This window comes from Taurulus bubalis (assembly GCF_910589615.1).
Source record: "Taurulus bubalis genome assembly, chromosome: 5".
In the NCBI taxonomy this organism is placed as follows: domain Eukaryota; kingdom Metazoa; phylum Chordata; class Actinopteri; order Perciformes; family Cottidae; genus Taurulus; species Taurulus bubalis.
Window position 1 is genome coordinate 26,022,991 of NC_136593.1, and position 27,483 is coordinate 26,050,473.

Sequence of the window (27,483 nt, forward strand, 5' to 3'; positions counted from 1 at the left end):
GAGACACTGAATTAGTTTAATAATAACTATATTAAAGGGGGTTACTGATAGATAACTTAGACTGAGATAAGACATACGGCTAACAGGCTATAAGCTCTTTGAGGCTGTACGTGAATGCAGCAACATCAGCAGTGACACTATTTATACACTGATTTCACTGATGCCATCTTAGTTTAGTACTTAAATTAGCACTAAAACAAACTACAGATGAAGATGATCGAGATGTTATTTATGTTGCAGGTTTATGTATTTGGTCATAAAATAAACTATTTACAAAATACATTTTTGACATGATGATAGTGCTAGATAAATAATCAGTGGATCGCCAAAGTTATTACAGGGATCACATTTTATGGCAATCCATCCAATAGTTATTGAGATATTTCTCTCAAAAACTAAAAATGTCAACCTTCTCGTAGCGCTGGAGGAAAATAGTTTGTGGGCTTCATTTTTGGGAATGTTTGTACAAAATGTTCTTCCAAAAGATATGGATAAATCTGGACAAAAATGGTCGACCAACCGGCGTAGCTCAAATAAAAGATGATCAAAATTGTTAAGATCGACAGATTGATGAACTGACTAATAATTTCATATTTCTGTATAAACTTGTACTGCGGAGTGTCTGTAGAGCCTGCTGTCAGGAAGTGTCCAGTCCCAATAAGCTGCACAGTTTGTCTTCAGGGTCTTCTGCCAGAAATAGTTAACGTTAACCCAAACCATGATATTTTTCTAAACCTAACCAAATCATTTGTGGACGAAACCATAAGGAGATTGCTTGAGGGCAAACTTCTCCCATGTGCCAATTAGCTCCACCGATAAGATGGGGAGGCAAAACCTAGGGCAAAAAAAGTCCATGAATTTGTGGCTGCCGTTCACAAAGCTGTGAGCACATGGTTCAAATTGATGCGACCTAGATGAAGATATCTGCATTTCTATCAACTCAGAGTTCATCTCGATTATGTGGGACGAACAGAGACAAATATATTTTAACTTTCAAACTGTAAAACTGACAAAACGGGAATGTTGCTCCTATGTATACACACGTTGTAGTCCTCACTAGGAATATTAACCGTCATTCTATCAACACTTTCCTCATCACCTCTTTCTTTTGCTCCTCCTCCTCTCATTTTGTTCAGTCTCCTCTGTCACCTCCTCCCTTCTGGGCCTGTCTAAAGCACCTGTGTCAGCTCTGTCTCTCTCCCCCGCTGTCCTCATCACTTAGTCGGAGCCCACAGCTTACCCCTCTCCATCTATCCGCCACCGCGTCCTCCTCAAGCTCCTGGTCAGCCCAGAGGTAAGCCTATTACTACCACAGTGCACACAAGCATTGCAAACAACAGGCACTGTTTGTATCCACGTTCTGAACATACAGCCTACACTGCTCTCTGTCTTTCCAAATAAAGACATTTTATTATCACATTTTCAGAAAAAAATATGTTATTCTGATTCGTCTTATTCATAATACAAAAGATCAGATCAACATAAAAACAATGTTTCACCCATTTATGATACACGTGTCCACAAATCCAGTCAAGTCTGGCTGATAAAATATACACTCTGCTACTACACACACTGCTTCATTCACTGAAAATACACAAGCTAACACATATACTCCAGAGACCACACAAACACACTTGGCCCGTCTCAGCTGCTCTGCTTTGCAGATGAAAGTGCATCCCGGTTCGAGAGGAAAAGCAGTAGATGCACCAAACACAGCTGTATTAATATTAATCTTCATATTCAGAGTAAATAAACTGCTCCGAGGGTACCTCTGGCATAATTTTCCATAATCTATTCCCTTCCCAATCCTTCTTGTAGCTAAAAATGGCTGAGGGTAATGAGTAGCCGAGGTGTTATGTGTTTGTGTTCGTTTGTGGAGGTCAGGAACGCTGCTCTTGCCCTTCACAGAGTGCAAACTGCAGTGGCAGGATGTAACTCAACACCACTGAGAGAGAGAGAGAGAAAAAGAGAGAGAGAGAGAGAGCGAGAGAGAGTCTACAATAACTGTAACTGTAATGACAGAGGAACGACAAGCACCTCTTATGGGGCCTGAAAGTGAGGCGTCATACTTCTGTCCTGTCCTTCTCCCAAAGCCTCTGTCCTTTTTAGACCAGGAAACACGTGGATGGAAACATAGAGACTGAAAGCAGAAGCAGTGTCTGAGTATAATTAGCAAATGCCAATTAAAGTGGCCAATGCTCACCTGGTTGAAAAGCTTACCAGTTGCTTGAAAGACAATAATAAGTGTTCCAAAAATAAGTATATCATAGAATCATTGTTTACAAAGCATGTAAGTATGTTGTTACACACACTCTGCGTTCCACATTGCATACTTGTTCGACATACTGCAGCTGCTTTTACAAAGTACCTACTGTTGCAGTACGCATTGAATAACATAACATTGCACCCTGAACATTGACCTTGACCTTCTTGCTCATATATTCGGTGCACAGAGGATTTGGGGGGAGAATAGCCAGAGAAGCATCCTGGCTTGAAAACTGCAAAATGCGACAGAATGCAGTTGGACATCCTGGTCATTTTGGCATACTGCATTTGACATACTATGTATTGGGACATACTAAATATTGTTCAGGCATACTAAATAGTATGGTTGTATGGGTAGTAGAATGCACAGACATTGAACTCTCTGTCCTCCATCTTTGTAGTCCACACACATCCACGGCTGGAGTGGGGCCAATTTTCAGCCCGGAAATTTCAGGCTCAAGACCGGCCCACTTTTTCCATGGTAGTGGAAATTGGATAAATGAAGCAACAGTTCAGCTCTTACTATCCTGTATTTTTATTATTATCATTATTAATTAATACCATGGTCCAACAAATAATGTAAAGGTTAAATACAACAATAATAATCCACTTAAAATGAGAAGTTAACAAAAACTATTCCACTATTCCACAAGGATAGGATGATAAATTAACAAAAGCAGAAATAAATAAATAAAACATTTGAAACGTATCCCACTCTTTAACAAAGACGCATATTGAACTAATGTTTTCAGTTCAACTCACAGTACAGTATACACTTACATTGTGAATAGCACCAACAGCATCTACAGCATCAGTAACCGCCTAAGCAGTGCACTGGTTTCAGCCACTGTATCTATAACTGTGTCGTTGCTTATAGACATGAGGATTTCCTTCTTTGTGCACACTAACATGAACGCCTCCACGTTGTCCTGCCTCAATGAGCTTTGTAGCATATTCTTCACATATTTTAAGGTTGAGAAGCTTCTCTCACATGCAACCTGTGTGATGGACAAAGTCAACATAAACGTATATGCTAACTCAATACGCATCTGTGAGGAGGTTGTACTGTGAGAGTATTAAATGGACACAAATGGACACATCTTATCTGCTGCTCCGAAGCTACAAAGAAAAATTAAGAGTCATATTACTGCATACTTCAATATCAAAATATATATATATTGTAACGTCCTTTTACCATGTTCATACATATAAAATCCCTTTTCCAGTATGATGCACATGAAGCCATGGAGGCTGCCCGACAACTCCTGTCCCTGATTTCAAGTGCCATACCTGCGAAACCCCCGGGACAAAGGTTATGGAGAGATCTTCTGTGCAAACAAAAATTGCTAGGTAGACAGGCATGCACTGTCAATGAGCCAGTCGAATGTGTCATTACTCTGTTTTTTACCATGATGGTAGCAGTACAATTACGCAACTGTCATATAACATTAATAATGCCTTTATTTAAGTTTTTTAGAAAGCAATCTGGTTAAGGCCAATTTATATATATATATATATATATATATATATATATATATATATATATATATATATATATATATATATATATATATATACATATATATATATTGCATAATATTTGCAAAGTCTATGGATCGCCAGATTTTGGGTGGTATAAAAAGGCTAATATTTTAATTCAATTTAATGTTTTGCTTGGGAATAGGTTGACAACGCTACAACGATATTAATCAAGGCTACAACGTTAGCCGAATAGTTACGTTGCTAATCATTAGGCCTTTGTCTCTCTTTACCAGTTGCCACTTGTGTTTGTCCTCTTGGAAATAAATCGGTAAGCTTGGCATATTTGGCAGCATCCTCCTCCAAGGCCTTTCTTTTTTTCAACCTGGCTTCTTCAGCCCTTCCTCTCCTGCACTCTTCCTCCCGTCCATCCTCCATGACGCGTATCCTTGCGGTCGGGCCGGCCCAGCCTATCTGAGAACACTTTTTGGAAAAGACAGGCTACGGACCGAACCAACTCTATTTGGGAGGGGAGAACTTCCTCGCATCCTCCCAAATAGAGTTGGTTGGTTCCATAATGAACCGAACCAACTCTATTTGGGAGGGGAGAACTTCCTCGCATCCTCCCAAATAGAGTTGGTTGGTTCCATAATGAACCGAACCAACTCTATTTGGGAGGGGAGAACTTCCTCGCATCCTCCCAAATAGAGTTGGTTGGTTCCATAATGAACCGAACCAACTCTATTTGGGAGGGGTGAACCTCCTCGCATGGTACAACCCATGCAGAGGCTGCGGTGTCAGAATGCGGAACGTGTGTAGCCAACTTTAAGAGAAGATGGACTAACGTGAAAAATGTCAACAAATAAAATTCTCGACCAGCGCAGAAGTGAAGCGGCCCACTCCCTATGGCCAATCCACCGCTGCACACATCCCATGGGACTGCAATACCCTTGCATTTGATCTTGTCCCACTAATACACTAATTACAGGGATGCACTACACCTTTTTTGGGGGGGACTGTACTTGTATAGCGCTGCCCCTGCCCATCAGGACTATCTAACATGCATACACTGTAGGCACAGCTACGGGAGCAATTTGGGGTTACACAGTCACCCACAAGCTCCAAGTGCACTATACAAGATAAACAAAGAAATCCCCCATTTGCCTATTTCATTTCATCACTCGATTAATTCTATCATGGGTTCCTTCCCATCTCAAATCTCCTTTCAGCCAGTGAAACCTATAAAACTGCTCATGCAACATCATAGCCTTTGGGAGTTTCAGTGTGTGACTTTTGTGACGGTGGCCGGATGAGAAAAGCGAGTGAGACAGACGAAGAGACAGAGAGAGCAGTATGAAGAATGTAGCCTGAATGACTTTCCCTTCACTCAGGTTCCAAAAATACTCTTTTATAGCTCAGATACACACACATACAAATATAATGGACTGGCCCCGTGTGGACTACAACAGTCACTTTCTACAGGGTCTGATGTTAATTCATCTACACATATTAAACCAATATAGCAGGTGTTACAATTGAGATCAGAGCTATCTTCTTAATTAAGGATCAACAAACGGCAACATGCTCAAACAAACTCACACACATGTTTCTACAATTTTACAAAGTTGTTTGACATTGAATATAATGTTATCAAAATCTTCTGCTCAAACTTAACTGCCTGTTAGAGGAGAAATTCATGTCTGGGTGTTGGTTCAATAGAGCTGTGGACAACAGGACACACAAGATTCACTATCAGTTTAAGAGCATGAACACACACATGCACAGTTTGTGTGTGTGTGTGTGTGTGTGTGTGTGTGTGTGTGTGTGTGTGTGTGTGTGTTGTGTACATCCATCGCAAGGCCCTGGATGATTTATTTATGAAATGTGATTTTTCTTTCTGGAGCTCTCCTGCCTTGTAACTCAAGCTTACACGCTCAGTCACACGCACCCACACACGCACGCACACACGCACACACGCACGCACGCACGCACGCACGCACACACACACACTGGTCACTCTCAATCATACTTTGCTGTTACACTGATGTACAGTATTTACTCTACCAAGAAACAATTTTGTTTATTTAGGGATATGAGGATTTAAATCCTGCGTGTCTAATATGCACATGTTTGAGGGGGATGGTGGGGTCATTCAGTGTGTGCGTGTTTGCTTATATTGTGTCTATGCGAGCATGTGTGTGCGGTTACTGTAGCATTCTCTTATTTTTCCACCGGCCTAATCCCTCACAAAGTACCATTCCCTCTCCTTATGACTCATGCAGTGGCAGCTAATTTTCACTGAAAATACAGAGGCTTTTACATCACAGTGTGTATTCTCATATTTTCATAATACAGTAATAATAATACAGAACCGCATCAGGGTCGATCTGAATGTAGTTTATTAATTGCTGCATGCATTGTGATGACAAGTTGATCTGTATGATCAACTTGTACGGAGAACACTCCTCAAGGTCAGAATGGAGGAGAGAGGAAGAATATTTATGTGAGCGGGTGTGGCACGGATTGCGTGAGTAACTTCTCTGCTACTGCTTGTGTGTGTGTGTGTGTGTGTGTGTGTGTGTGTGTGTGTGTGTGTGTGTGTGTGTGTGTGTGTGTGTGTGTGTGTGTGTGTGTGAGAAAACTAGTCACACTGAGTGAGCTCATCTGTTCTGGGGGTCTATAAATATTGTAGATGCCATGTGCCTGCAGTAGACCTTCTCAGCAAGCTACTGTATGATGTCATTGTGGCACACCTCTATCCAACACACACACACACACACACACACACGCACACACACACACACACACACACACACACACACACACACACACACACACACACACACACACACACACACACACACACACACAGCTGTGCTGCCAAGGCCTAATTTCCATGGCAACGCTGGGTGTGGTAGGTAGGGATGCAGAGCCCGCTGCTGTTTAATGAATAGCAGCTCAAATACAAACATCTTCAAACTTCTATATTTCCTTCCTTTTCCCTACAGAGTGTATTTCCTACATCTTCTTCCCATTCTTCCTGTCATTCCTTCCTTCATCATATTTCTCCCCCTTTCCTTTATTTCCTGTTAACTATCTTCCCTCCCTGTGTTGGATTTCTGTTTGCTTAGGAGAATTATAACATTGTTCCCCCGAAGTTCTTTTTCGACTGAGATAAGAAAATGGTTGATAAAATTTTAAATCCATATCATAATTACTTGCAAAACTAATATATACCAGAAATAATCTATAATCTATTTTGACTTGTTAAATCATTTTTAAAATTCAAATCCCAAAAATATCTGCTCCTCCAACTTCAACTTCATCCAATATGAAATTTGCTGGGCTAATCAACAAAAAAAAGTCACGTTGGACTCTTAGAAACTAGGATGGCCATTTTGTATTATCTTCCAGCATTTTATATCGACTAAATGATTAATTGAGAAAATAGGCAAATGAATTGATGATAAACAATTCTTCTCCCCTGTAACATTATTATGAATCTATTTTGTAATACAACTGTGCATAAGATCATCTATCCTCACAGTTCACCTCTTAGTACTGTAATTGTATATTCAGTAGCTAGAAATCTTTTAGGCAACTAAAATAGAAAATCAAAAAGTCAAGTATGCTCTGTTTACGGGCATCCTGATTACATGAAATATGCTTGTCATACATCCTGGACCCTTTGGTGCATGTCACACCCTCCCTCTCCTCCTGTCTATCTACCGGTACACTATTATTGATGATGACAAAAAGGCCCCCATAATGAATAAAATATTATAAATATCAAGTTTCAAATGCTCTCAGTTATCTTGTTTCTTTTCTTGGCCATGCACTCATATTTCATGACATGATTGTGTTTCAGGCCAGATATCAAATTGTTCTAGTTTCTTCCTAAAGCAGCATATTTTTTCCTCATTAACTCTGAGCTTCATTTTATTTTTCTATCATCTTTACTGAAGCCAAAGTACCTGACTGATTGTTTGTAGTTAAGGTTAGCTGCAGTTGTAGTTGTACCTTTGGCACAACACCTTTAGGTGCATTGCAGGATTGCTCTATACATTTTATTATTTAACTAACCAGCCTTGGTGATGGGACAGCGTAAGAGGATGAAACATGCAGTACATCCAGTACAGTTTATTTACTACTTCCTGTTTGTTCTCTTCTGGTCCATCACTGCTTTCATCATCCTGTCCCAGAACAGGGGATTCCTCCATGTAGTCCTTCAGCCAGACCCACTAACACATTGAGCGGCTCAGCTTTGGCAGCCGATCAGAAGCAGCCATCAAGGTTGGAGCTTCACAGCCAAACAAATACACACAGAAAGAAAAAGCCTGAGCTTTAAAGTGTCAAATTGTCACTTTCATAGCTACTTGCACCTGATATTATGATTTCAAGACTCATGCTGGGCAGGATAAGATTATACATAATCACGTGATAAAACACATATGCACAGCCATACACACACACACATATGGAGTTGCTGACAGTTGGTGTCCCATGGGGACAGAAGGTGTCAGGACTGTTTCCATGGAGACTGAATTTGCAGGGCTTTGAGAGGTGAAGAAAGGTTTTGCTCTCATCAGCTCTGCTGCTCCCGTCCGGTCTCATTCCCACGCCATTGACGTCTGATACAGACGCACAAGGCACCCCTTAAAGATGTACCCGGCTTTCAGCTCTAAAGTAAACCCATCTGCAGTATTATTAGACATCGTGGTGGTTGAATGGGTCAAACAAACACATTACGGATCACATAAAAACATAATATGTGATTTACTCATTCCTAGTTTTGTTTGGAATCACAGTAAATATTCTTAATGGCAGAGGTAGAGCTTTAGTCATCTGACTATTATTATTAATCATATTATTAATGGTAGTAGTAGTAGATTAGTATTTCAAAGTAACATCTACTCTTTGAATGGTGTGTTATAGACCCATGATCCATTGCTATTTTCAAAAATCCCAACTACACTCACTCTGTAATGATACATGTTATCCATCCAATCATGCTAATCTCCTCAGATTAAAACAAGCCTGTACATTGGTATTATGTTGGTGTACCATGACAGGGTTTGCTCAACACTTTGCAGTTTGTTTTTCCTTCATGTGTTCATATTTTCCATGAATCAATACCAGACCTATTGATGTCACATCAAAAAGCAAACAAAACGACACAGCCTAGCCTAGCCTTACAAGTGCATATAAATCGATTTTGCATGTTTAAAACACAATTCAACCATAAATATTAACATAAACCATAAGTATGACTTGATGACTCAATAATGACTAAAGTTATGGAAATTATACATTTTCGTCGTGCTAGCTTGATGCTACACACGGTTAGCGTACCTTTCTGTAAAGCTTACAAGATACAGATTCCGCCAAATCTCTTCCCAGGCAAAGCCTCAACAATTTATCAACCACATTGCATCCAGCAAAACATTTTTTTTTCAGCAAAAAAAACTGAAATATGACTTACATTTCGATGTTTGTACTCTAATGACCGCCTGCGTCTGAGTAGGCCCCATGACGCGTTTTGGGAGGCTTTCTACAGCATTTTGAGTCTCAGCAGATCTAATACTACGGATCACAAAATGTGATACTTGACTCATTGTAAGTAGCTAAACGTGTTGTCAGTCTCATTGTGATGCTTTAGACGGCTCCAATAGGCTCCCACGATTAAAAGGAGGGGTTTTAGACTGAAAACGACCTCAGCATGGCATAGTTAATCCTTTAATATTTTATGATGATTTGAGGGCACAAAAGTATAATTGAGGTTTATTTAGTGGATATTACTGCTGTATGTGGATGTATTGAACACCATTAGTGATATAAAGTTAAATAAATAGCGTGTTACATGAGAAAATGTCAATATCACACACAAATCTTAGATGCTCCATTTTGGAGATTCGCCTAAACTTCTGTACTAAAAGAATAACTAAAAATATTTGACTTAACTTAATAAAGTCAAACTTTGCAGAGAGACTGTGAACATATTGTGCTATTTTATAGTTTAAATAAAAAGCTTTCATATGCACCGTTTGAAAGAGCATAATACTCCTGGATGTAAAAAAAAAAAATGTTTTCCCTGTGTTCTATCATCAACCAATAAAATAGTAACAACACATATACTACTATATACACCTCTTAACTAATCTCACCAGTGTTTTCTGTATATTAGACCTTTTGAAATGATTCAAATAGCCCTTGTGGTTGATAAAATAATCTGGATTTAGTATGGGTATGCAAGAAAAGACCGCTGGGGCTGAACGAGTTGTTTTGTAAATGAGCGCAGAAGGTCCCATTTATTTGTCTTTTTTTTTTTTTTTATATATGATTTATTTGTAGAAATTACAAAACAAGACTTAATGTACAATAGACCTCACAAATAAGGAGTGAAAGGTTAACATATCAGACAACCAAATGGTGAGGGTACACATTACAGCCCCCCTCCCCTCACCTCCCTTTTTATTTTAGACTTTAAAGGTTCTGCAAAATGACCAACAACAGCTATGTGTATTTATGCAGCCTATCCATTTATGTTTTAACCAATTATTAATAGAATATTAATTCATATAATAAAATGTCACATTTTGGCCACCTCCAGAGATCCCTTTGCTATATTTGATCCACCCCAGTTAAAAATTCCTAGAACCGCATACACATATAAAGCATGAAGTATGGAGTCTGATTGGACGACAGACGAACAAGCAGAGATGCTTTGTGAAGATGTATTTGAAAAATTGTGGGACTCGTTGGCAGTGTGCCCTCAGGGTGAGAGGGAACACTGGAGGGACGGACAAATGTTCTGTTGAGTCATCATTATAAGCGCCAACTGGATCTGTAGTGTAATCCCACCGTTGTTGTGTGTAGTCTCTAGGTTTGTGCGTGAGAGTGTGCGATGACAATGATGCACCACAGAACTGAAATGTCATTTTTCACAGGTCGGGAAGTAGAAGTGATTTAGCAAATGACAGGAATATATATAACCTGATGACAAATTTAGATGATCTTGCAGCATAATACATGCCCAGTATTTGTCATTGGAAGCAATGACATCAGCTTTTATAGTTCTCGAAGAAGTTTGTTAATGCTTAGATAATAGCTTACATTAAAATGCTCTAAATTACGCAGACTGGAGGGATTTATGCAGCTGTTTATGAAGGTTTGCCATTCAATAGCAAGTGCAGATGTGCCATATAATTGTTAATCTGTAACATGGCTGTAAAGATGTGTGGCTTGTTAAAGGAGCAAAACACAACATTCAGAGCATTAAGCAGCAAACCACTATTGCCTAAAGATATAGTGGAGTCCTTGACCAGAGAAATAAGTCAATCCCCCTCTGTGTGTTATGTAGTCAGACAACTCTGCACAGCTCATCATACAGCGGTTACAGCTGATAACGCCGTCCCGACCGACGGACCGTAGCACCAACCCTTCCTGTTGAGAGCCATAGAGAGGCAATCAAAATGCTCCCAATCTCGTATTATAAACAGGAATATTAAACCTCACGGAGGGACCAAAACTGTACAGTGCCTCCATTAAATATATGCTTGATCACATGATGATATCCATATTGCAACATCAAGGGCTCCATTAAATATTGTATCACTGTTACTGTGTATCTTGCCTTCTGCATTATCTTATCACTAACCCTTGCTCTTCATTATGTTGACTTGTTTATGAGCATGGAGGTCTATTGCTGTAATCTGGCAACCATGGAAACAGTATAGGGTTACAAAAAATTAAACAGACTACAGATGACTAAATGTTTTTGAAAGAAGACCAGAAAGAAATATTAAACAAAATTCTTGTTCCCCCCTCGCTGAAGAGAAAAGAAAAGAGAAGAAGGGAAGAGAGGAAAGAACGTTGCTGACACAAGATGCTGACATGCCAGCACTAGCTGAGAGAACAAGACGTGCTGAGAGGAAACAGAGGATCAGATAGGAGAAGGCAAAAATGTACAGATCGCATTGACAAAAAGATGTAACTGAAACTGGAGGTTGGAAAGGAATAGAGGAGGATGGCAGCAGAAGTGAAGGAGGGGGGCAGATGACACTGTCTGATGACCTTTAGGAACTTCTTCTGTGTCAATCCGTCTCTCATTCACAATTGTTTTGCCCCATTCCTTCTCTCATTTGCAAGGCGACTCAAAATGAAAACAGCTTTCCACAGAGGCTTCAAGCAGCCTTCACTAAACTTAAGTAGAGGGGACGAATGCAAGCCAACTCCTCCACTCGTAACTACAAACAGTGTATGCAATTCAATTTAAATTAAATTATTATGTTTCCACTACAATATTTTAAAAGATATTAGCTCACAGTTGCCACATCCGGAAAGCAAGAGTAAGTGGCAAGAGTTTTATTATTTTGCCAAGGTAATGCATGCGGTACTGTTTGGCATGGTCAGACTGTAATATTGATCTTTGCAACACGCTGAGGAGTTGGCCTGAAGACGAGATGGAATATCAAACAGACATTCACTGATTTACATTGTTGAAAATAGATAGCACCAAAGAAGTTTCATCAACAACCACAATCTTCCCCAAATGTGACTTTGCATGCGATCATTGTAAAAAGAAAAGAAAAAGTAAAGGAATAAAAGAACTGGGAAAGGTTGTGGATTTTTGTAAAGAACATTTGAAAGTCACCATGACTCCCTGTAGAAGAATACGGAAACGGAACTTATAGTTATACTGGAAGCTCAACCTTACTCTTTGTAGAAACCTGATAAAAACCTTCATCAGTTTAAATCTGCTTACTTTTAGATTCTGGGTTAATTTGATATAGTATATATAATATATAGTATATATAATATATTTAGTATACTGGGATTTTCTCCACTAATTTCATCCACGTCGTACAGGCTACTTGGGTTTCGTACCAACAGAAAAAAGAAGCATATTATCTTGGAAAAACTTTAAAACTCCTTCAATGGTCAGGATCACCTTTATCAGACACAGACATCTGAAGCAAACTGTCACACTTCAGCTTTCCTTCTCAATTGCCATTCTGTCTCTCGCTCACTTAATCAGCTCATTCAGTGCACCTGTTAGTCACACCCACCTCATCTGCTCATTCAGTGCACCTGTTAGTCACTCCCACCTCATCTGCTCATTCAGTGCACCTGTTAGTCACTCCCACCTCATCTGCTCATTCAGTGCACCTGTTAGTCACTCCCACCTCATCAGCTCATTCAGTGCAACTGTTAGTCACGCCCACCTCATCAGCTCAATCATTCTCAACTGCCTACTCTGCTGCACCTACTCCCTTTGGTATACACGCCCCAGCTTGTCACACACATTCACTGCCTTGGGGTAAAGAGTGTAAGCCTATTGTCTGAGTCATACGCAAGAGCAGAAGGTGGCGGTAACGCACCAATTAGATGGATGCCAACTGCCGTTAAACTACGAGAAGAAGAAGATGACACGTTCACTACCAGATCATTCTCTGCATTATGCCCACTTTCCAGCGTTTACCCTCCGACTGTTTTCCCAGTGCCAAACCTGCCTGTTTGGACTTCTCCGCCTTACCTCTGCCCCAGTATAGACTCAGCCTTCCGTCCCTGACCACGAGATTCTAGCCTTGCCTTTGCCCCGGTAAATTGGAGACTGTTTGCCTGTGTGTCTTCTGCCTGGGTGAAAAGTATCTCTCAAACGATTCACTGTGTCTGTTGTACTACTTCTGGGTCCATACTTCACCCGTTACACAAACCGCACATATATTTGTCTAATAATTCAACACAACAGTTGTTTATATGCATACACTTAAGTGTTTGCACTTTGCTGTGCACCTGCATTTAATAACACACTAACTTAGAGCCCCATTAGGATGTGAGAGCTTTCTAAGAAGCTCAGACTGGTTGTAAAAAAAACAAGATGATTCCACGCTAAAAAATAGACAAAGTATTCTACATATATCTGTATTTTCCTAAATATGCATTAACCAAACTGAATATTGAATATACTACTACCATAAATTGTGCTGAAATTATGACTCCATTGCTGGCACTGTTTGTCTTACAAGGACTGCCAAAAAAAGCACTGTGTCGTACACTACAGAATTAAAGTAATCTAGACAGACCAAATGTGCTGTATGTTATAGCAAACAGAGGTACCATCAGGTTCAAGTCAAACTGAATGCTGCTGACTACAGGTGTTCAATTATCCAGATCTAGGTCACTTCCAATTATATATACTGCAGGCCTTCCAATTATACAGTCAAGCATTTAACAGTGTATTTAAATTGTTTGTTACTGTTGTAGTATCTACATGAGTGCACTGCTTGAGATTCAAACCAAATTTGAGGGGTTCAAAAACATCCAAGGGGTATCTGATGTCACTGACACGGAACTTGACTGTTTAAAGTCTAATTGTGTATGTGCACAAGAGTAGTGGGTGAGAGTCAGCATGAGTAAATGAAAGGGCTATTAGCGTGTGGAATTGAGGGCAAGAAGAGACGGTGCAGAGCATACGGAAAAAGAGACAGAAAGAGGAAAGCAACTAAGTGTGAATGATGTTCTTCTTGCACTGGGGCAGGCTAGTCACAGCCCCATTATACTAATGGTGCACCACAATGCTTGCTGACCTTCATCATTGACAGACTGAGCAAGCCACAGAGATGACAGTGACTTTTGTCAGTTATTCATACAATTACAATATGTGGGAGCAGTTCATGCTATTACCATTGTGATCAGATGAACATCAACTTAACAATGCAATCACACAACAAATGTTTCCATGGTACCAGGCAATAATAACACACACACACACACACACACACACACACACACACATACACATACACATACACACACACACACACACACACACACACACACACACACACACACACACACACACACACACACACACTATAAGCATAGCCTCATGTAAACATAGTAAAATGGTCTCAGGCTATGAAGATGTGAAGACCTCCTGGTTTAATGAGCTGATTTAGATTAATTCAATGCACACACGCAATTGCTACAGGACATACACACATACACTTCCAAGCTGCAAAATATACGTATATAAATATACATATATCATTTTTGAAGAATATGGATGTTTGTGCCTATAGTTCTCATATCCCAGCGGCTGTGCTACCACCTCATGCAGTCAGAGCTAAGCTATAAGTACAGTGAACTAGCTGAGAGATATGACCCATTATCTGACAGAACAATAGCTAACTAATAGAGCTCTCAGCACATGGGCTTAAAGCCATCAGCACTGATAAGACGTAAAGTGAGGAAGCGCAAGAGACAGGGAGTCATTGAGACTGAGGGAGAGACGAAAGGGAGAAGAGCAATATTTTGAAGAGAGGGAACACATCAGTGTCTCTGTAATCTTAATATGGATATTGGGTCTTCACTGAGTCAACTCAAGTGGATTCATTAAGTAATTTTAAACAACAGGTTTGCATGAAAACAAGGAGACACAAAAACAAATTAATCGAAAGATTATGGACAAAAAGCTTTGAACACATTCAAAGACACAGGGATGGAGCTTATATAGGAAACTGTTTGAGTGTCTGCACCAACCCACACGTCTGTGAATGAAGTTGGAAGTAAATGAATAACAGACTGCCGCTGAGAACTGTTGTAGGTGGTGCTCACGGATCGTGATTTAATACAGAGACAAGACGATCTGAGAGCTTTCTGTGGATGTACGTGCAGTAAAAATATCTTATTAGTTTCTCCAGTATGTACTTAGTGAAGTCTGCTTCAGATAGGGTTTAGAAGTGTAAGACTGGTGCATATCTTCATCTATTTATCAAAGCCGATCCTCAGAACACTGCGTATTTTGGTGTCTGGCCAGCCATGATAACGCTTTCAGGTGGCTAACATCTCATTCACATCAGCACATACGGATGTGTCCCTGCGAGACACATCCAAGAGTGTTCTGTATGTGTTTATGCATGGGTGTGTGGGACGTATACACCCAATTCAATACACACAGTACCAGGAAGTGCTGACTCTGTGTGGGCAATTCATCACTTGAACCATTTTCTGATGCAAGAAATCAATACCTTTAGCGTCTGTTTACCAGGAGTAACTAATGGAGAACTATACAAGGTAATTATCATATTCTATGTTTTACAGCCTGGGTCCCTTTTTTAAAGTGTCTGCCATGAAATCTATCAATTACATGAACATTTTATGCAAATGTGCACTCGCTGCACTAAAGCAACAGGGATTCGACAGAAAAAGAAGAAGAAGAAGAAGAAGAAGAAGAAGAAGAAGACAAGAATGACAATCAAGTTTAAACTGCACAACTAAACCAACAAAACATAAGTGGACAAGAATTACCCAAACTCTATGCATTGCAGAGCTACTGCATGGTTCCTAGCACGTTGGGTATGTTGACTCCTGTTTTCGCCTCTAAATAAGTGATATATCTAAACGATATATATCAATATTTTTATATTAATAATGGATCAAATTACTATATGTAATATAGACAGTGTGCAATAGTGAGTGCTGTGATAATTATCACTAATCATTATCACTCTAAATTAAAGGGATAGTTCTGATCTTGTGACATGGGGTTGCGTACTTATCCATATCCATAGTCAGTATAATATCTATAGTAGATGGCAGTCGACACTTCACCAGTTTGGAGAAACAGACAGCAAACAGGAGCAAATGTACTGCTGTGGACGGGTCAACAGCAAACCATATTTTAGCACCTAAAAGAAGGACCCACCTAAAAAATATCAGTTTAAGTGTAAGCTATACTTAGAATATTTGAAACTTCTAGTTTTTCTGTTTTTGTCAACAGAGTCTCAATGGCTTTGAGAGCTTCGATAAGTTTCACTTTCAGTTCAGTCCCTCTTCAGGACTGAACTAGAGGCAAGATAAAGCTGTGCAAATATTCTTAATATAGTTTACAATAAAAACGATATTGTTTTTTTTTTCAGGTGGGCCTTTCTTGTAGTTTTGCCTCTGCCCTTGTCCACATGAGTAGATTGCTTTTTTTCTCCCTGTGCTTCTCCAAACAGGGGCGTGCTGGGTGCCAGGTACTGAATAGGTAATACACTAAATATGGATGATAAGATAAATAAACAGCTGTCTGCTCAACACTTCAGACACATCAACTGTGATCATTTGTCAATGTGTTAATAATTGACCATAAAATCAGTTAATGTAGTTACCTGGTGAAATTAATCTTCTCACGATGCTATGAATTGAGCAATACAGCTGTGTCACTGGTAAGTAATGAGCAGGTTTATAAGGAAAACAATTTCTTTTTTACAAATCACTTTCAGCTCAGGCTTTATTTTGTTTAATATAATTGGTAGTAAAAATTTGTATAGAGACATATTGCTGAACATACTACTCCCATTTCACCGACATGTTTGTTGCTTAATTATGCCAGTTCCTAAAGGCTACGCGTGAAGACAAATCAGTAATTGTTTTATTCTGGATAAATGTCACTCCCAGATGCTTATTTATGATCCACATCCTAAAACCAATTCAACACAAATTATTAAACAAATAACATAAAGGTATGATTTGTTCCGCAGCCTTCACATAACATGTACATGCCCACAGATAAATGTTTGCTTCACAGGAGCAGTTAGCTATATACAGCAACTGTGTCCTTCTCCCATATCCTGCATTTCACTTGCAACCGCCACACTCTCGCAAATGTGTGTGTGTGTGTGTGTGTGTGTGTGTGTGTGTGTGTGTGTGTGTGTGTGTGTGTGTTATCAGCAGTGTTGTCAGCAGTGGGGGGTATGTGCTATGTTGTGAGACTCTGACAAGCTGTATTTCATGGAGCAGATGAAGCATTTTGAAGTTCTTTAAATCCCTTTAAGGGTCCAGCCGGGGACTTAGCTTCTGATGCCTGTGCTGCAGCTGCTTAAGTCTCTTGCTGGGAAAAACTGGGGTCTAAAAGATGTCACCATTACTGCTGTGTGTCTTTGCACATGTGTGGGTGAGTATAATTTCAGATTGTATGACCTTGAAGTTTATAACCTTGGGCATTGAGACCCTGCCATACTTTTCTGAAACAAACATAGTCTGACTTCCACAACCAAAAAGCAGTCAAATATCCACACACACTTCCCGCCCATCGACACCTTATCTTCCATTCGGAGGGTGTTGCAGGAGGGAAAGTGAGCTGACAGAGTTCCAATAGGGTAGTTGTTAGACATGGCAGGGCTGTGGGCTTAACTACTGGCTGGAAAACGTCATCTCACATCCCATTGCTCCTCCTCCTCCTCCTCTTTCTCATTCTGTCCCTTCCTGCCTCTTTCCTTCATTACTCTCCCATCCCCTCTGGTAGTCCTGCAACTCCAATCACTCTACTATTATTACCAGGGAGAGGGAACTCACACACACACACACACACACACACACACACACACACACACACACACACACACACACACACACACACACACACACACACACACAAACACACACACAGTAACTATTCATTCCATCCATTACCAGAGCATGTCCCTCGCTGCTGGGGACTGTCAGGTATGCTTGATTCTGCTTCTTCTTTTCCTGACTTACTCTCATTTTGTTTATCTTTATTAAATCTTACTCTCCACATCTATCTCTCTTTCCCACTCCTCCTTCCCTCACTCGCCTTCTCTCTCCCGGACAGCCAGGGGGACAAATTGGCGCCCGGCTGAGCTAAATGTGCCTGGTGCTGAGAGCCAGATGGTACTGGCAGAGGGATGGAGGGAGCAATAGATACCACTGAGAGATGGAGCACAGAAGCCATGGTGTGGTAGGGCAGCGTGGGGGAGCTAGCTTTGCACACTAACAATCTATTAGTGCTCAGGGGCCCGAAAGCTGTGCATAAGCTCTTGCCAGGAGCCAGTTTGACCATGTCAGAGCATTTGGGTGTGCTTGAATAAAGACTGGACAACAAATTTAGAAAGAAGAGAAGTGAACTGCTGTGGAGTGGAGGAAAAGAGACTGACAGATGATGTTAAGCTATCGTGATGCAGCAGGAGGGGAAGAGAGGATATGAAAGAGACACAGACAGAGAGAGAGGTGTGATGTCAGTCTGATGCTGGGAGGTAGTAGACACCTTGTTAATTAGATTCACTTCTCACTTCTTCCTCTACTCTCTCTCGCAAAATTCTGGGCAAAATTCTGGGTCTGCCAAAGTTATGGGCAGAAGGTATCGGACTCGTCCATCAAAACTGAAGTGTAATCAAAGGCATACAATAAAAGCATAATAAAGTGCTATAGTGATGAAGATATGAAGAAGTGAGAGGTGATGTAGATAATTTCGATACACGTTTGGCTGGTTTACATCTGGTTTACATGTCCTTAAAATGGACATGTTTATGGTTATGTAACCTCTCTCTCTCCCCTGGCCCCAAAACATCCTTTCAAAAGAAATATTGGAGATGGTTGGGGATAAGCAATGGTTTGGTGCGGTTAAGCTGGTAAGAACATGGATATGACTGGATGATTACTGTATGTATTACATAATCGCATTTAACTGTACTTGGTTGGGCGTTTCGGTCCTTCCCCCCCCTCCTTGCTGAGCCCTCCTGGTGGAGTGTGTATGTTGAAGTGAGTATATGGAGGAGGGAGCATACGGGTATGCTGTACGGGTATGTGTGTAGACTGCTGCGTAAGTGTATGGGCATCTGTTAGTGTGGATGTTCATGTATGCAAGAGTTAGAATTTATACTCGCATTTAGACTACCGACACTAAACGCCACCGTTTTGACTATTTGGTACCTGCTTTATCATGTTTGTTTATTTTGATGTCAAGGAGGACTCTGATGTGATGAAAATACAAAAAAAAAGTTAAAAAAAAGAACATGGATATGACATCTTTCTTTCAGTTCTCATTCTCATTCTCATTCTCTCTCTCTTTCTCTCTCTCTTGCTCTGCCTCTCTTTCTCTCTCTCTCTCTCTCTCAATGCCTCTCTTTTCTTACTGGGTTTATTGGTGACATTCAGCTGCTCAGTTTTGATGCTCCACTTTCCTCCACATCAACCCAAATTCCAGTATTTAATACTTACATAACACGTAGCACAAGATTTGGACTTCAGCAACAGACCAATGAGATGTGGTAATTTTTCAACTGACTTTGCCCACCATCCTCAATATTCTTCTATCATAGTGTACAAAGCTGCCTCAGCCATCCATGCAGAAGCAACACTAGCCGTGGGCATGCTCGCTCGCTCACACACACAAACACACGCACATACTCGACACGACATGTAGACGCTGACATTTAAGAAAACGAAGCAGTGTTTGTGTTATTGTTTGTTTGTGGATGGAGGTGGATATATATGTATATTAGGAAGAGTGTGTGTGTCCATGATAAGCTCAGGCCACCTCCAAACACAGTGCAAAGGGACCTTGAAGCTCTTCCTCATTCCTCTGATGTGTGGTATATTAGCTTTGACATGCAACTCCTCGACACTGTACCTGTAAGAAAAACACACCTCTAATACAATAACTCTGCTGGCTGAGTAGTACCAAGCCCTGGTTCAAATAGGGTAAAGTACCCTGCACTCTATTTGCCGAGCTAACCATAAGACCATATATTAATTAATTGCAAAACTGGGGTTGATTAAGGTCTATGATACCATTCTTTGTACTTCATTACACTGATTTAAACCGAGGGTACACATCTGCTTCGTGATATCTTCATGAAGAAAATAAACGGTATGCCTCATAGTAAAAAACCTGAACTCAACTAGTTCCCAAATGTACTTAAACACCAGGCAGTGTTTTACCTCTTAAAAAAGCCCAACTAAGTGGGCTCTGCTGCACCTATAACCACAATCAACAGGGATGTCACAGCGTATTGACACATCCTGGGGTAAACTTGAACATCTCTGCAGCAGAGTGAGAGGTTAAACCACTGCATGGCAGCAAAAACAAGATTTGCAGCTGCCCCTAGTTATGAGAATATAGTTTCAGGGGAAATGCACACCTTTTTCTGAAAGTTTAAATTACTTTTGTAAACATTGGTGATTGTTGACTTAGTTTGCCAACTTTGTATTCATCACTACTTCATTTCAGTTCTTACATAATTGCAATAATTCCTCTCAATATAACACACCACATCTTATAACCAAATCGGTATTAATCTTTTGCCAGACTGTTATGTTGTCACACAGACACAAGGTGCTTTGCAGAGATTTAAACAGTGAGCAATTTGTGTAACCTTCCCTCCCACTCTAGACTGTGTTGTGCTGTGGGCTAAGGTCAGCTGAAAGGAGTAGGAGGGACTGTCTGAGGGACCAGATAATGGACTGCTGGGTTATTAGGGTCCGAGCACTGACGTAGTCAGTCCGGGAGGACCCTATTGTAATTCTAAGGATGCAATTGGACGCATATTTGTCAGGCTTGGTGAAAATAGACATAGACGCCCGTCAGCCAGTATATCTGATTGATATGAAAATTGACACACATCTCCACCTGCTCTACAAAAAAAACTCTCAGACCCATAAACTCTGTTTACTTAGATTTTCCACCATTTTGAACTTTGTGAAAAACACATTATTGCGAACCCTTCCTACACGCTGGATCCGATTCATACCACACTTTCTGTGGATCATTATTGGAGATATATCAATGGAGATATATTATTGGAGATATTTCATTGTCTTTAGAAGATATGGACCAATGAACGTCTTCGGGGTGTGTCTTGTTTTTCAATACTCATAACTTCAAAACTATTGGGCCTAATAAAGTAAGCAGTAATGTTATAGCTGTGAATATAGCAGTGCAGTGTGTGTACAGTTTAGGCCAGGGGTCAGCAACCTTTCCTATCCAAAAAGCCATTTTGCCCTTTTTTCCACCAAAAAAATGTGTCTGCTATTTGATATCACAGCTTCTAAAGTTGTATAGTCATGTTAATTATATTTACAAAAACTATAGTTTGTTGTATTTATGACATTGTAGAACAAGAATAAAGACAATTATTGACATTGTATTGCTATTTTACCTGTTTATAACTATCAAACTCTTATGAAGAGGAGAAAAAAAAATAGTCATGTGTCGGCCTCTTTGAGATTAATTACGATCACAACTTTGCAAACTATATTCCTATCAACATTTGTAGTTCAAGTGGTAGAGTGATTGTCCTTAAACCACAAGGTAGCAGGTTCAATCCCCATGTGAAATTTTTATTTTAAAACGCATATCTTTTGCTACATTTACACTGAGTGTCCTGACTCCGCCACACTCCCGAGGATGAATCCGTTTTTACTAGCGGACGCCTCATTGTCTCATGTGCGAAAGAACCTCCTAAAGACCCAAGCCAAGCGCCCCTGTCTTGCTTTGCAACCTGCTGATTAAAGTGGGTTAGCAGCAACTTTGGCCTAGCCAAATTTTAAGGTGGGCCAGATAGTCTCATTTTAGTGACAAGCTGCTGCCTCGTTGCATCCGTAATATCTCCTGGATCATCTCTAGGCACCACTCTTCACAGATCACACTGCTTACCTGTTTGTGTTTGGTGTGTTGAAAACAATTGTATTTCTATAAAGTTCGAGACAGGGCGGTTCATATCAAGAAAAGTCTTCGGAGTAAAAGTAATTTTTCAGCTTTTATTTTTAAAGCTATTTTAATGTTCTATGCAGATGTACTCCTGTTCAAAATCCCCCCAATAATTCTAGAAAGATGAATTATTTCCAAATAAGCTTTTCAAGTCATCTGGTGAAAATTCCTTTTTTTATATTGCAATATATGTGGCAGAAAAATATCTCACCACGTTATTTGTTTCCCAATATTGTGCAACCATGAAAACCTGACATGTACTTCTTCATTGAGGCTCAGTGATTGTAGACTTATGTGCACATTATCTGTGTGTATATTTGTGTTAATGTTTCTGTACAAGAGTAAGCAACAATCTCTGCTATGAGAAGTCAAAGGACAGGTCAGTGGTCAAGTAAACAAAACAACATACAAAAGGTGTATGTGCATGTATATGTTTAAATGTGTTTTTAGTGTGGACGAAGGAGTTAGAACTCACTCTGTGTTTGTATGTTGGCAAAAATAGCCAGTGTTGTCTCTGACTGGAACAGGTGTCCAAACATCACAACACACACTCATTAGATTAGGGGTTGGATGGCGTTATTTTACAGAAATAATTTCTCAGACTTTGGAAAGCTCACTTCCTTTTAAGGAATAGTTTTACATTTCATCTTTTCTTTTTTCGAGAGTTGAATAAGATTGATTGAAACCATTCTTATGTCTGAATGTGAAGTATGGAGGTAGTGCCTTAATGCAGTTAGCCTAGCTTAGTATAAAGACTGGAAGCAGGGGGAAACAGCTAGCCTGGCTCTAGTCACAGTTAAAACAAATACACCAGCAACTCTTAAATCATGAACACATTTTGTGCACCAAGCAACCAGCGGAAACTAAGTTGTTGTTCATCAAAAATAGTAAGTCATAATAAAAATAGTGATCAATAGCTTCATGACATCCCCTAAAACTACAAATTGTCATATTCACATTTCTCTGTCTGTATAGATTAAACTAAACCCACACAGAGCCAAGTTAGATGTTTCCCACCTGCTTCCATTCCTTATGCTAAATTTAGCTAATAACTTCCTGGCTCATGGCTCACAGATTGAGAGTGGTATCAACCTACTCGTCTACTCACGGCAAAAAGGTAAGCACATTTTTTTTTCTCATTTTTTTAATCTATCTTTTATAAGTCATAATATTAAACACAGAATACTAGAAAATAGTGGAAATATAGGAATATATGACCCATAAATATATGGAAGAGCAACAGTGATCTGCTTTTGTGTCTGACACACAGTCTTCACCCACTGTCTGCTCTCTCTCTGCTTTACGCATGCACACACACACACACACACACACACACACACACACACACACACACACACACACACACACACACACACACACACACACACGCCTTACAACACATTCTACTTGACAGTGTCAGAACAGTTTTTCTCACACAGAAGAGGAACAGGCACTGTGCTTGTGTGTGTGTCTACGTCATAAGTATGTGTGTGCACTGTGCAGGCAAGCATGCGTGCCTGTGTTTAAAACCTAATTTATCTTTGGGAAAACCCATCTCTGAGGGCTGAATTAGAAGCATTTTGCACTGTAATGGGCTGACATGTTAATCTGAAACTCTATTCTTTGTAGCTAATGAACATATCCATCCTAGTCTATTGTGTGTGTGTGTGTGTGTGTGTGTGTGTGTGTGTGTGTGTGTGTGTGTGTGTGTGTGTGTGTGTGTGTGTGTGTGTGTGTGTGTGTGTGGAAGAGAGACATAGATCTGACAGTTCTGGGTCGGACCAGTCCCATGGAGTCAGGGGACAGAAGACGTAACAAAAACAGAAATACGCGCGCACACACACACACACGCACACACACACACACGCACACACACACACACACGCACGCACACACACACACACGCACACACACACACGCACACGCACACACACACACCTTGTAGGAGGTGAAGATGACAAATGTTTGTAGGCAAATGGAAAGAGAAGAGTGGTTGGATTTGGGCAAAAAAGGCTGCCTTGCCGTGCCAACACTCGTACATCAGTTTACACCTTGGGAGCAGAGAGAACTGAACACACACATAGACAAAAATACATCTCACATAGTCAGCAACACACATGTCGACAGAATGACTGGAGGGCTACACAACAAAGGCTGCAAGAGCAAAGGGATATTGTATTGTAGTCAAGGGCATACACACACCAACTACTGTATGTTAATCGCAGCCGCAAATCAGCCTAATTACCGCTGACACATATAGGATGGTGGGGTCAGCCACATCGCCTACTGCTACAACATGGCTCCAATTTAAAACTTGAGATACCGGATACAGGAAGTTGTTTTTTCCACACTTCCCTGTCATTATGACAAGATGCACGTTGCAATTTGCAATGATACATCAAGGTCAGACTCATATTTCTTTAGTTGAGGAAACAACAACTAGAGTAGAAATCAATTGCAACTGAGATTTTCCTAATTTCTCAGGATTGCTTCACCCACTGTCCCTTGCATCATCTCTCTGCTGTGTCAGCTGTAGAAATGACCACTGCTGTGTTTTGTGCATGAGTGTCGTGTTTTGAGAATGAGAGAGAGAGAGAGACAGAGAGAGAGAGATAGAGAGAGAGAGAGAGAGAGAGAGAGAATGAGACAGCTTTTGCATGTGCGCGCCAGTCATAATGTCTGTATAATGTCCCTGAGGTCTATGACTGTATAACTAATACTTGTATTATTGCTAGAATAAAACATTACGCTGAACCAAGCAGGATTAGAAAACAAGCATGACAGCCTCTTCCCACTCTCTCCTCTCTCTCTCTTTTTCTCTCTCTGACACACATACTCATACACACACGCGTGCGCGATTGCACACACACACACACACACACACACACGAACAGACATGTATGCAAGTGTGGAGGCAAGCAGCCCAGGGCCATGTACACTAGCAAGCGGCCATGTTTCTTTCACAAGCGGCTGCAGTGAGGCTGTCATCGTCAGCATGGTTCTCTCCCTCGCTCACACTCACACGCACGCACGCACGCACGCACGCATGCACGCACGCGCACACACACACACACACACACACACACACACACACACACACACACACACACACACTGTACTGTGACATCATGCCACACATTTAGACCAAAGGGTCAGAGGGTAACGCAGTTTTATGTGCTGAGGCTTCATCGTCGTCATGTTCAGTGACTGCACCAGCCCTTATTCAGCTCTCTTTCTCTCAAATACACACACTTGCACACACACATGGGCGACAAATGTCAAAGATATCCTAGTTTACCATCAGCACCTTTCAATCACATTACTACTGGCAGGTCACCGAATACAGAGGTCAGGCTGTTTCAATCCATATAATGATAGGTGGGCCCTGCCCTCTTCTCTGACTAGCAAGGCTCTCGATAACTGTCTGAGACCTACAGTCTGAGCCAGCATTCTTCCTTGTGTTAGTATAAACCCTCCATCAACCTCTGATACATCTTTCAACCTACTGCATACCCACTAAACATTTAGATCCTTTTGGCTTCTGAAGTAGCATGTGCCATCATCCTCACACCTATGGTGATGTATTTGCAGGAGTGTGCTTCTCAGCAGAAGTCTATACCTCGAGAACAGTCGTATTTAACTTTCTCAGGTATATTAGCTCTAGCGGTGGGACTTTAGATGTGTTGCCATGTTTCAACCCAATGACCCTTTTATCAAGGAATAGTGTAATTTCATCAGTGGCCATATTAACCTGCTAATTAGCCTCGAGGCAAAATAAGATTCTTAGCCTCCCACTTTCTGAACAATCTTAATGTATTTTGTATGCTATAATATTGCCTGGCCGGTAGGCAAAGGTTAAGCACACAACTGAAATAAGTAAGGTCTTAATATTACATTTTGACACAGATTAGATGAAAGAGGGTCCACCTTGATGCCATTTTAAGGCCACTTGGTGCATATTCAGTTAGCACAGCACATTAGAGCTTTCTTGTCCATTGAGTTACCCACTCTGCCTACATTGGAAATTCAGCCTCAGTACCAGAGGTTTCAAGAATCACCACTGACCGGCCTACAGGGTAGACATCTGTCCAATTCTACAGCACATTTGTACCTTACGGTTGCTGCTCCCTTGGACAACATATCCCCCGTCCACCCCACACATCAGCCCGACCCTCCTCACCTGAGGCAGCGCTGCGTTGATCTGCCGCTGGAGCACGTCCCTCTCGTGCTGCGCCCCCTGCAGCTTAGTCTGAGACTGAATGAGGGTCTCCTGAGTCTCTCTGAGGGACTCCAGGAGCTTGTCCCTCTCGTCCAGCATGTTGACCATCAGCTGCTCGAAATTGGCCTCCTGGTCCGAGCCGTTCGGGACGCCGCTGGTGCCTCTGGGAGGACCAGCCGAGTCTCCCTCGTTGATGGTCGGCATCACCTCGCACATCATCTTCCCCGCTCTCTGGTCTGGGCAACGCTATAGGACAATGTCGCTGTCGGGATTGAGAATGGAATGTATGTGGGTTATAAACCTGATTATCTAACTGATAAGAGGGCCTTTTAACGCCCCACAGCAACGGACCGCCAATGCAATCGTATCCGCGTCTTTACTCTCTTTGCATCACATTCCTCGTGCATCCTTATATCGCCTTACCTAATCAGAGGGATTGAAACGATGAGATGATGGTTGACCTTTCATCCATATTACCGGCGTTTTTTCACCTCGTGAGCAGATCCGCCCTGCCCGGCGCGCCACGCACTCACATGTAGAAATCCCGGCGTGATATGATTGACAGCTCAGAGATAGACGGGTGCGTTTGGAGGGGTGGTGCTCGCGAGCACGACGTGGATCATAGCACATTGGCAGGCAAATAAAAAAAAGGAAAAATATCCGAGAGGAAACGTTTAATCTGCGTCCTTAGACTTAGGGACAGTGAGCGCGAGTGATATCTGCATCCGCCTTCTCCGCTTCCATCACTCCACACACCGCCACCGAACCGATGCTCACTCCTCCTCACACACACACACACACACACACACACACACACACACACACACACACACACACACACACACACACACACACACACACACACACACACTCCCAGCGTTTAACATATAGGGCTAAGCGTTTGACACCACATACGCGTGCAAAGCGGAGGACCCTAGGACGGTCACTGTGTCACAGCACAAACTCTGTACTGATATCATGCTTCTGCCGTTTTCACGGACTTGACTGGTAAAATGTAATT

At 41.1% G+C, this 27,483-nt stretch overlaps 1 protein-coding gene across 1 annotated transcript in view; it reads right to left on the bottom strand.

The window, feature by feature from the left end:
• ppfia4 (PTPRF interacting protein alpha 4) overlaps positions 1-26,681 on the bottom strand; it is a gene marked incomplete at both ends in the record, with an annotated part of 59,548 nt that extends 32,867 nt beyond the window's left edge. Inside the window, one exon of the mRNA XM_079217941.1 lies at positions 26,424-26,681. Coding sequence (XP_079074067.1) covers positions 26,424-26,681 — 258 coding nt within the window. The remainder of the gene's footprint in view (positions 1-26,423) is intronic.
• Between the last annotated feature and the right edge of the window lie 802 nt (positions 26,682-27,483).